The sequence below is a fragment of the Gallinula chloropus genome (genome assembly GCF_964237585.1).
Source record: "Gallinula chloropus genome assembly, chromosome: 4".
Classification (NCBI taxonomy): Eukaryota; Metazoa; Chordata; class Aves; order Gruiformes; family Rallidae; genus Gallinula; species Gallinula chloropus.
The window spans coordinates 22,324,037-22,334,304 of record NC_140088.1 but is presented as its reverse complement, the minus strand read 5'-3'; the positions used below and the strand labels follow the sequence as shown (position 1 = coordinate 22,334,304).

The 10,268-nt window shown below is 45.5% G+C and overlaps 1 protein-coding gene across 2 annotated transcripts in view; it reads right to left on the bottom strand.

Annotated features, from left to right (window-relative positions):
- Window positions 1–9,266: 9,266 nt before the first annotated feature.
- The window catches only part of BRSK2 (BR serine/threonine kinase 2), a 310,775-nt gene continuing 309,773 nt past the window's right edge, over window positions 9,267–10,268 (bottom strand). Inside the window, exon 20 of one of the 2 annotated variants that reach the window (XM_084263965.1) lies at window positions 9,267–9,597. In XM_084263965.1, the coding sequence (XP_084120091.1) occupies window positions 9,374–9,597 (224 nt within the window). In that variant the 3' untranslated portion in view covers window positions 9,267–9,373. The remainder of the gene's footprint in view (window positions 9,598–10,268) is intronic. The other variant, XM_084263966.1, reaches the window with a different exon arrangement.

The window sequence follows — 10,268 nt, the reverse complement described above, 5'->3', positions numbered from 1 at the left end:
CAGCACCAAACTACATAGAAGCAAGGAAAACAGCAGCCAGACTTTTACCTCCTCCTTTGAATGCATTTCTTGATTCAGTCCATGCAGGTCTCTGCCAGGGGTGGCTGCTGTTGCACCCCATGGCTCCGTTACACCCAAGAGTTGTGCTGCTAGCACCAGGAAAACCACCAGCTCTGATGTCAGGCAGCCCATACTGTCAACTTTACAGCTGTAAGTTAGGAACTCTTTAGCCTACAGACACACTTAGCAGGTTATACATTCAACACAAGGCACGGGGCAGAGAAGGGAAGAATGTTGTGCTCGCTGTCTCTCAGATGCCTGCTCTCAGGTATCTCAGCAGAGCAAGAGGCACCCTCTTATCTAGTCCAATTAGGATTTCAGTCTTCCCCTCTGTAAGGAGGAGCAGACAAAGCAGTCACTGCTGTGCCATTCAAGTATCTGGCAAATGAACACCTTCACATTGAATGGGTAAGGTTAATTGTTATTTGAATCTGCATTTGGAAAACATCAGAAATCTAAGACCAGGACACTACCAAGCTACACCATGTGCCACAGACCTCTGTGCTGGGTCCAGGTCTCCTCTCCACAACGTTGCTTCTGAAACTTTTCTGGAGCCATCTTGGTGCAAGCCAAGAAAGTGCTTGACTCTCACCTGAAGTATAAGAGCATCTGGATAGCTGATGCACATTCAGATGTCTACCAGAAGCCAGAAACTTCAGGGACCCACAGCAAACTTGCTGTTTCAGACAAAATATCAACTTCCCATTCAATGCTCAGTTTCTGCTCTTAAACTGCAGTAAAGCAAGAATAGTCTAAACCAAATTATACCACGCTTTTAACAGTGCTCCTCAAAGCTCTTTGCAAAGGAGTTGCTGCTGCCTTCCTCAGCTGCTTTGTCTCTGAAATTGTAGGAAAGGGGAGTTGCCTACTACCACCCCACAGCATGCAAAAGCCAAAGCCTGGACACATTATGGTCTCAGTCCAATCCCTTTATAGCCATCCTACACAGAGGCCCTTCTGCAGAAAGCTCTCACTCACAGTCCATCAAAACCCTGGCCTAAAGCTCAGTAGACAGGGACCAGATTTACGAGCTGGACTTCAGTCCCAAGGTGCTTTTGTGGTGGGTTTTTTTTTTTTTTAGAAAAAGTTATTCTGTAAATACAAGCTGTACCTAGTCCCTGTCCATTTCTACTCTCATTGGGCAACTCTGTGATAAAATTGAGGGAGCCTGGGCAGAGAGCAGACATTCCTGCACTGCATTTATGCACAGGAGAACTGATCAGGAACCCGATAGCAATTGGAGCTCATGAGCACTCCCATAAAGTGATGTGAGGTGTCAGTCAGGACTCCATCTGTAACACAGTCCTAAAAACATCTTTTCAACCACCCTCAGAGCACCCCTAACACATACCTTAATGCACTTTACCTAACTGTGAGCAGCATGATTCAATAAAACCTATCCGAACCATGGAAGCAATTTCCTTCAGACGGGAGAGAAACCCCCATTCACTGTGCTGTTTATATAAATAACAAGATGAGCCAATTGGCACGAACAGCATAATACTAGGATCCCATTCCAGGTAACTCCAGGGTGCACATCCTGCTACCAAGTATGGAGCACCTGGGTTCAACTTAGTTTCATCCATTCTGAAACCTGATTTTACTTTAAGAACAAGGATATCCCACTGAGGAACCATCCAGAACAGACACTGCAAACTGAAGCCACCCTTTCAATCTTAATACTCTTCAAGAGCATATGAGACTTTACTGTAAACACAGTTGCTTTTTCTGACAGTTCTAGCAGGAAATGCTTCCTAATACCAAGGCTTGCTACTTCCCTAGACCAACCTGTTTTCCTCCTAGTCTGGACAGCATGGAGAGAAACATGCCATGCTACCGGGTATGTCCACGGGAGAGAGCACTCAGCAGAAGCACCACAACAAAGAGCAGGGCCAGTGAGGAGCTGAGGAGCAGATAAATGAGTTTCTCTCCTCTCACCAGCAGCTGTTTCTGGAACAGGCTGTCCACAGAGGTTGTGCAGTGTCCACCTTGGACACACTGAGAACCCAACTGAACAGAGCAGTGAACAACGCATTTTGAGCTGGTCTCCAGAGGTCCCTTCCAACCTCACATGTAGATCCCTCTGCCCAGGCAGAGGTCCCCAACTACACCAGCTGCAGAAACATTCACCCTGACTGCAAGAAAATTCTTCCTTCTGCTAATGCTGTTGATGAGTCTTGCCTGACCTTGAAGCTATGTTATCTGCTTTGGCTGCAAGAAGGCGATAATAGCTCCTGACAATGGCAAGAGTCAGCTCTGAGCCGGTGGAACAGGAAATCCCATTTCTCAAGCCCTTCAAAGCTTGCCAGCCTGCCTGGCACAGATTCTCTCAGCAGCACTCAGTGAGATTACAGCACTAAAAATAACCCATACAATAAGTTGTGCATTTAGAAGAAAGGACTTGCCCTCGATGTGGGTTTCCCTTCCACTTGTGGCCTCCAGTATCCCCAGACAGTTGAACTGCTAAGGTTTTGTTCTCCAAATTAAACAGGAGCTGCAGCTGTTGAAGTGGTTTTAAATAAAATAAGAAGATTAAAGGGCTACAACAAAGAGCGAAGATACTTTCCAGTTTTTAAACAAGCTCTCTCTCTCCCATCCCCGTTGTTTTCTATAGTAAGAAACTCTGAGCTAAATCTGCTTTCTTACCAAAACACCCTGCCCTTCTATCATGAGCTCACATACAGTTGGTTGTATACAGCTGGAAGGAAGCAAAGGTAGGGAGACCAGTCCTGCAGGCTTCCATGCAGAAGACAATCCCTGTGGGCATCTCTGCTGCAGCATTGAAGAGGTCCAAGCCCGCAGGGTTCAATGCTTTGTCCGATTCAGCAGGGGAAAAGGCAACTCTTGTAACAACAGGCATCAGAATTAGCACTACTTAGAAGCCTCAAGCAAATTTTGCTGTCTTTACAAGCACTGGTCCCTGCCTACGCCTAGCATGGACCACTCAAGCTCAGTCATTTGTATCTGATCACTTTCATTAAAGCCAACCTGGCTTCTGAGGAAATATTCAAGCATCACTTGCAAGGCTGGACAATTTGCATTAGCACTCTCAAACATAACTGACTTCTTTCTCAGCCCCCAAACAGACTGTACACTGACATGTGGCAATGAGAATTACCTTCATGACTACAGGCTCAGCTGCTCATCTGATGCATATACACAATTTATTGCTTACATAGCACATGCCAGGTTCTGGCTCAATTAACAACAGTTCACCTTGAGCACAAATACATTTTTCATGTATGCATGTATCTGAATAAAATATCCACATATGCACAGACAAACTAGAGCCTTAGACACTTGCCATGCCTTCAGTTTACACTTAGAAGGTCATAGGCTGTGTTGGTTTACCCAGAGGAAATCAGACAGATGAATGTTAAAAGTAGTAAATCGTTTAGTTACCAAGTCCTAGGGGCTGGGCTCTTCCAAGGAAACCAGAGAGCTGCAGGGATCAGAATCACAGCAAATGAAGGGCTGGTGTCACAGCTCATCCCATCTCAGCAGCCATCACCTGGCAGGGGGTGTGGGCAAGGACAATAGCCACCACCTGACAGCAGAGATAATCCTGCTACCTCTACAGTAGGGACATAACGATATCCTCTGCTGCATTTACTCCTTGCCTTCAGATTTAAGCTACAAAATAGGAAGGGTGTTTTGTAGAGAAGTGTTTAAACATAAACCAAATTGACTCAGAAGTACAGTCCCTTCTCTGCAACATCACATAGCTAGAGATTGTGTTATCCCATGGCCAAACAAGAAGGCAGAATAAATGTGGGTAAGTCCTAAGCATGAGATCCTTCACTTTGCATACTCAGTATTTTCTTCTTATAGCTTTTGGAGACCAAAATTAGTAATACTGGGGACCCTAATGATGACTACTGCTGGGCTTATAAAAAGGTTATGTAAGTTTATAAACATTTCTGAAAAAAGAAACAGAGAAGCAGCACACACCTGCTGCCATACTGCAGTTAACTCCCGTGCCACTGTATTGCACTCCAGCCCAGCACATCCTTTCACTTGCAGAGTTGCAGATACACAGCTAGTTCCCAGTTCTGGGTACCCAGTGTTACAGAGACTAAATCCTGCTGCACTTTTGGTTCTCCTTGTCTTTTGATCTTTGTCGGCTTCTCCACTCCCCTCATGCTTCTGCTCCTCTCACTCCTTCAGTTTAGCAGACCAATAAATCCCCCAAAGACTTTAAAACCTTTTTACTAGGTAAGAGTGTATTTTGTACTGGTAACATTCACAGCACTGAAGCGACTGCACTATCTCCTTTTGCCCCTCAAGCACAAACACCATTGGGACCTCACACACATCTGCGTCCCTCCTGCATCCACAGGGAATGCCAGCTGCCATGCAAGCTCTCACACCCCACCACTGAGCAGGTGCCAACATGAACACAAACCCCCAGAGACATTGCCTGCCAGAACCACTACCTCACAGGAAACGGTCTGCTACAGCTGTGAGTCTCACACCCTGCTGAGACCTTACTGCAGCAGAGATGTCCTTGTGAGGCACCTCCTCTGTCACCCCTGCCCAGACAGCTTCAGAGCGTTGTCAACATCTGCACTACTCCAACACAGCTCCAGAGGCTGATGCACACATCTGTGGAAGATGCCACAGGCCACACTCATCCCCATGACACCCCTGTTAGATGATAGCTACTGCAATGCACCTAGCATCTCTCACGCACCCTTTTCCTACCAGTGTACACGCTCTCCCTGCACATCACTGTTCAGAAGACAGCCCTGTGGGACACAGGGTTTCCTACCCACAGGCCTGGGAAACAAATGCTTGGGGAGCAGCTCCTGTTGCACCATGAGGGTATGGGCGACAGCCTCCAACCACAGCCACTACTATAGGGAGCTGGTGGTGTGGCAGCTGCTCCTCTTGCTTACTCTGGCAGAGCCTGCAGAAGGACGCCACACCTTGCCCTCGCAGGGGGGCAGTTGCTGGGGGCCTGCCTGTTACAGTGGAAGGTTTCTCAGGCCGTCCTGACCAGCCCGCAGCCACAGCCCTGATGGTCTCACCTCACCGTAGCTCTCCTGTGGCTAGGTGGCACCACAGATCCTTCCAGAAGGTGCCATGATGCTGTCCTCACTCAGCTGGGATAGAGTTGCCCTGGCCCGCCAGCCACCCCACTCTCCCAAGGGTCCTACCTGCTCCGCTCAGCTGGCCTCCAGCAGGCTGGGCTGGGCCGGGCCCCGGGAGCAGCTGCTGTGCTCACTGCCCACCTCCCAGCTGGTGCGTCACCAACAGCCGGGCAGGATCCCCCTTCCTTCTACAACCCGGCCTGCTGTGGGACAGCTCTGTCGGGGCCTTCAACTGTGCGGGCTGAGAGCAGACACTGCCGGAGGTGGCTGGGGGACAGCCTGGGGTCAGGGGCTGAACACCCACGGGTCGGGCCTGCCACGTTTACCCCAGCCGCATCTTTCCTTGGGGAAGCATCCCCACACAGGGCTCGGTTTCTCTTGGACACCCACCAGCCAAAGCTCTGAGCCCAAAAGGCAAACTGCCAGGTTCTCGGGGTGACCTGGAAGCAAGTTACAAATCTAGTGTAAAGGCGAACAACCAAAAGCCGAGAGAGACATGTGACAAGCCAGCAGCCACAAGACCCAACCAACCGACCGACCAAGACCCCCCCCAAAACCCCCACAAGCCAGGGACATACCTGATAAGCTTTTTCACAGGTATGTGACTGAGAGTGTTTCAGGTGGGGAGGGTGGAGAAATCCTTCCTATGCTAAATCTGGAATCAACGTGAGAAGCTCAGGTTAGAGATACGAATGATCACAAGCAGCAACAGGTTTTGGCACAGCGGTTTCCATCCAGACCAGATCTAGGGGCTGTGTGTCATTGCTCTGTAATTTGGATTAATCTTTTTCAACACGTTACTGTGGAAAACCAGGCCTACAGGGTTGAGTCCTTGCCCTTTGCCTGTATGTGGCGTGGCTGTGCCGTGACGGTGGAGCACGCTGGGTGCAGTGCTACAGAGGCCAGTGCTGCGAGGAGACGACGTTAATGCCACTGCCAGGAAGATGCTGCCTTACGTGCCGGCCGTCTTCAGCTCCTTTGGTGTAAAAAGTCATGATACGGTACTTACTGGGTCTGGCAGGGGCAAGAAGTTCATTTCGATGGACATAAACAGGACACTCAACAGCTAGTATCTTTACTGAATGAATTTATTGGTTTTTGAACTAAAGTTGCTCACAGTTATTTAACAAGGGATACATCAGATTTTTTTGTCCATTTTAAACCATTAAATAATGTCAGTTTGTGTCTGTATATGTGTGTGTGCGCGTGTGTGTGTCTTCAAAGTACAAAATAGGAAGGATAACAAGAGGTATTGCTTTCATTTATTCTTATATCTTGTGTAAGTAATCCCCTTCCTGCTTGTACCACATGGGTTTTGCTGATATAGGTATTTTTAAATTATTATTATTATTTTGTATTGAAATCCCAGCCTTTTGTAGAGGTACAATGTAACAGAAGCATCAAAATCTATACACAAGGAAAGAGAAAAGAGGGAAAAGAAGGACGGGGGTGATGGGAGGGGAGCTCGGAGGAGAAGTAGAGAGAGGGCGGAGGCAGGAAAGACAACGAAAGCAAAAGAGACTAATTTACAGCAATGTCATGCAATTAAAACTGCCCCCCTCTCCTGCACCCTTGCCTCCCCCCCTCCCCAGCCATCACCCCCTGGTGTCTGACATGCACACAGCAATACGAGAGAGAGAAAAGTTTAAGAATAGGGAAAATAAATAAATAAATAAAACCAAAAAATAAAATAAATCCCTCCCATTTGGGGGAATGGGGAAACGGGACAAAAGTCAAAGGTCTTTGCCCCACTTGTGTCTTTAAAAATTCTTTTTAATCTTCAAACCTATGTACAAGTAAAACTGGTCCAAGAAGGGGAAAAATGATTAAAAAAACCAAAAAACAACAACGACAACAACAACAAAAAAGAACTCATCCAACATTATCATTAAAAAAAAATAAATCTTGCGATACAACATACACCCATAGGAACCCAACGAGCAGCAATCGAAGGTCATAAAAGAGCTGAACACTAATGCTAAGCCTACATTCTTAAAATCTCAGTCAAGAAGTACTTCTCACTGTGTTTTGTCTTCCACGCGTAAAACCACGGTGTTTTTTTTTTTTGTCTTTTTTTTTTTTTTTTTTTTACTTTGTTTAACCTTTGAGCTTGGGCCAGAATAAGTTACACTTGGTCACGTAACTCCTGAGGAGGAGGAAAAAAGGCGACGATTCTTCTTTCTCAAAGTCACAAGATGAACACTTACGGGGTTTCTGTGTCTTTTTTCCCCCTCCTCCCCAAAATAAATAAGAAACAATGTTGCCTCTACACAGTTATTAAACAGAAGATATATCTAACAGCTTATTTTTTTAAATATATATATATGTATATATAAATAACCAAGACCTAGTAACTGAAACACAAAAAAAAAAAAAGGTCCCCATCCACCCAACCCCACCCTCCTCCCTTTCAAAAACAAAACAAAACAAAACAAAAACTTTATAAAAATATCTTGCAGTAATTTTTAAAGTTTACAGTAGCTTCGTGATTAAGTCTCCCATTGCCCTGACTCCACCTTGTCTTGCTCTGATGAACTAAGTGCCAGTGATTTGCACACACACACACACAGGAAATAAAACCCAAGAGAAGTCTCTTTTCTTCCTCCTCTTCTTCGTCTTTTTTTTTTTTCCTTTTTTTTTTCTTTTTTTTTCCTATTTTTTTTTAGAAAAAAATCACCCAAGCCAACAAATGGAACTGGTAACTTAAAGAAATAATAATACTGATATCAATGCAGCACTAGCAACACAACAATTGCCTCTAAATGCAGGGTGTGGTGGAGGATCCAGCTGGTTGAAGAAGGTCCCAGCGCGGTGGCACAGCGGCAGGGAGTTGACAGGTGGGGAGGAAGGTGTCGAAGAAGGAGCAGCAGTAGCAGCAGCGGCAACTGTGCCTGGTGGCGGGAGAGACAGTCCTTGGCAGAGTCTTGTCCCTCTTCATTGCTACCAGGAGTTGCCTTTTCCCTAAGTTTTAATGTTTTGTTTGTATGTGTTTATTCACTGAACCCCCTCTCCCTCCTAAGTTTACTCCTTTCCCCTTCCAGCAGGTCAAAAAGCAAAATGATATAGTATAAAAAAAACAATTGTTTTGCATATATATGTATGTATGTATGCATATTTATACAGAAATATGCACGCATATATACATGTATATATAAAAAAAGGGGCGAAAGAAAAGGAAAAGGTGGTGGGGAGAAAAAAGAAGGTTAAGAAAATCACGTGATGAAGCTCCCCAATATTGTCTTGGTTCAACGCTTAGTTTTGAGTTGCTCCTGGCTGGTTTCTGATGAGAACGCGCTCTGGATTCATGGAACACTGCGCTCCCGCTACACCCGTCTCCTTCCCCGCACCCTCCCCCTCTGGGCTGAGTTCACCTGCACGGACAGAAGTTGCCCAGGGCAAAGGTTTCACTCCAACAATTTGCAACCTCCTTTCAGCCCAGACTCTGCAATCCCGTAACTGAGCAGATCTCTCTTGTGGAGCACCAAAAAAGAAAAAAGAGAGGGGGGGGAAAAAAAAAGCCAAGCGTGCACTGGGGAGGTGTCTGGGGAGAAGTGGGGGAGAAACCCACTTCCTGAAGGGAGAGGGGAGGCTGGGAACCTCAAACAGGACTGGTCCTTGGACAGTCTACATCGGTTGCCTTCCGTCAACAAGTGTCCGCAGAGCACAGAAGGTGAAGCCGTGGCTGACATGTTAACTTTTCGGGATAATTCCTGGTAGCAGAGCGGAAACAAGTGGTGTCGTCAGAAACACAGAGAGAGCATGAACAGAACAAGAAACAAAACAAAAGAAAACGAAAAATCATAATAATAATAATAAAAAAACCCAAAAAACCAGGAAGGAGAAAAAAAGCAAAACATTCAAAAAAAGGGAGGAAAAAAAAATCAATCAAAAAAACCACAACCCAAGATCTGGTGAACTGGGTTTGTCATCTGTGCTACCTTTTCTTTTCTTTTCTTTCTTTTCTTTTCATTCTTTCATTCGTTTGTTTTTGTGTTTGTTTCTGAGATATATATTATATATCATATATAAATATATATATGTATATATATACAGTCATTCCTTCATACAAAATTTGTCTATAGACAGTTTTGTACTGTTGTGGCAAGGTATATACATCCTTCTAGTTTAGAGGCTAGCTTGCTAAGGAATATTCTTTCATTCTTTCTTGCTTTTTTGTTTTTGTTTTTTTTCTAAGTTATTTTATTTTTTTATGTGTTTATTTAAGGTTGGTCTTGTAGGCCGACTGATGAGACCATCTTTGCCTTGTCTTTGCCAGCAGGGTACTTATTGTCTCCTCTAGACCCATAGTCATTAGAACCGGAATCGCTCCGCTTGCTGTTTGCGCTATGCTTGGTTGGCGTGCCGGGGGGATGGCTCACCTGCCCGTTCTTCTCGTCTGAAAAAAGTTGTTTAATTACGTCAAAGAAGTTACTCAATGGGCTGCCTGGGTACACAAAACAGAGGAGACAAAAAAAGAAAGAAAGAAAGAAAGAAGGAAGAAAAATAAAACAAAAAACGAGAGGGAAAGAGAGAGAAAAAGAGGAGAGAGAGAGAGAGAGAACAAACAAACAAATGAACAATGGGGTTTTTAACGAGAAGAACATGATGAGGAGATCCAGAGCCACGTGCGTGGGGGTGTGTGGGGGATGAAGACAATGAGCAGGAAGAGGAAGAGTGTTTAGGATGGGACACCTACAGAAATAAAGAGGCTGGGAGCATAAAGCACCTAGGGGGAAGGTCCTAATTTTCTCCTGAGTGGGGAAGCAATACCGTCTCACCTAGCAGGAGGACACAGTACTGTGTGGCTGAAATAGTTCTATTACTTGGAGTTGCTTGGCCTCTCCGCACTGAAACGTCAGTGAATGTGATGCTGGGTACAGGCACACCCCATCTTACTGCTGCTGGTACAAACATGGGATATATTTCTATGTGGTCACCAATTGATGCTTTGCTTTGCAGCCTTGCAAAGCACTCTGGCTACAATGGGTATTAGACTGCCTTTGCATGCCTTTCATTTCTTTCTGAGTATCTCCTTGCTCACTTCTTAGTCACTGAACCTGAAGCACTTGAGTGCTCCATGGGAAACAGCATTTAAAAGATGAGCTACGACTGACA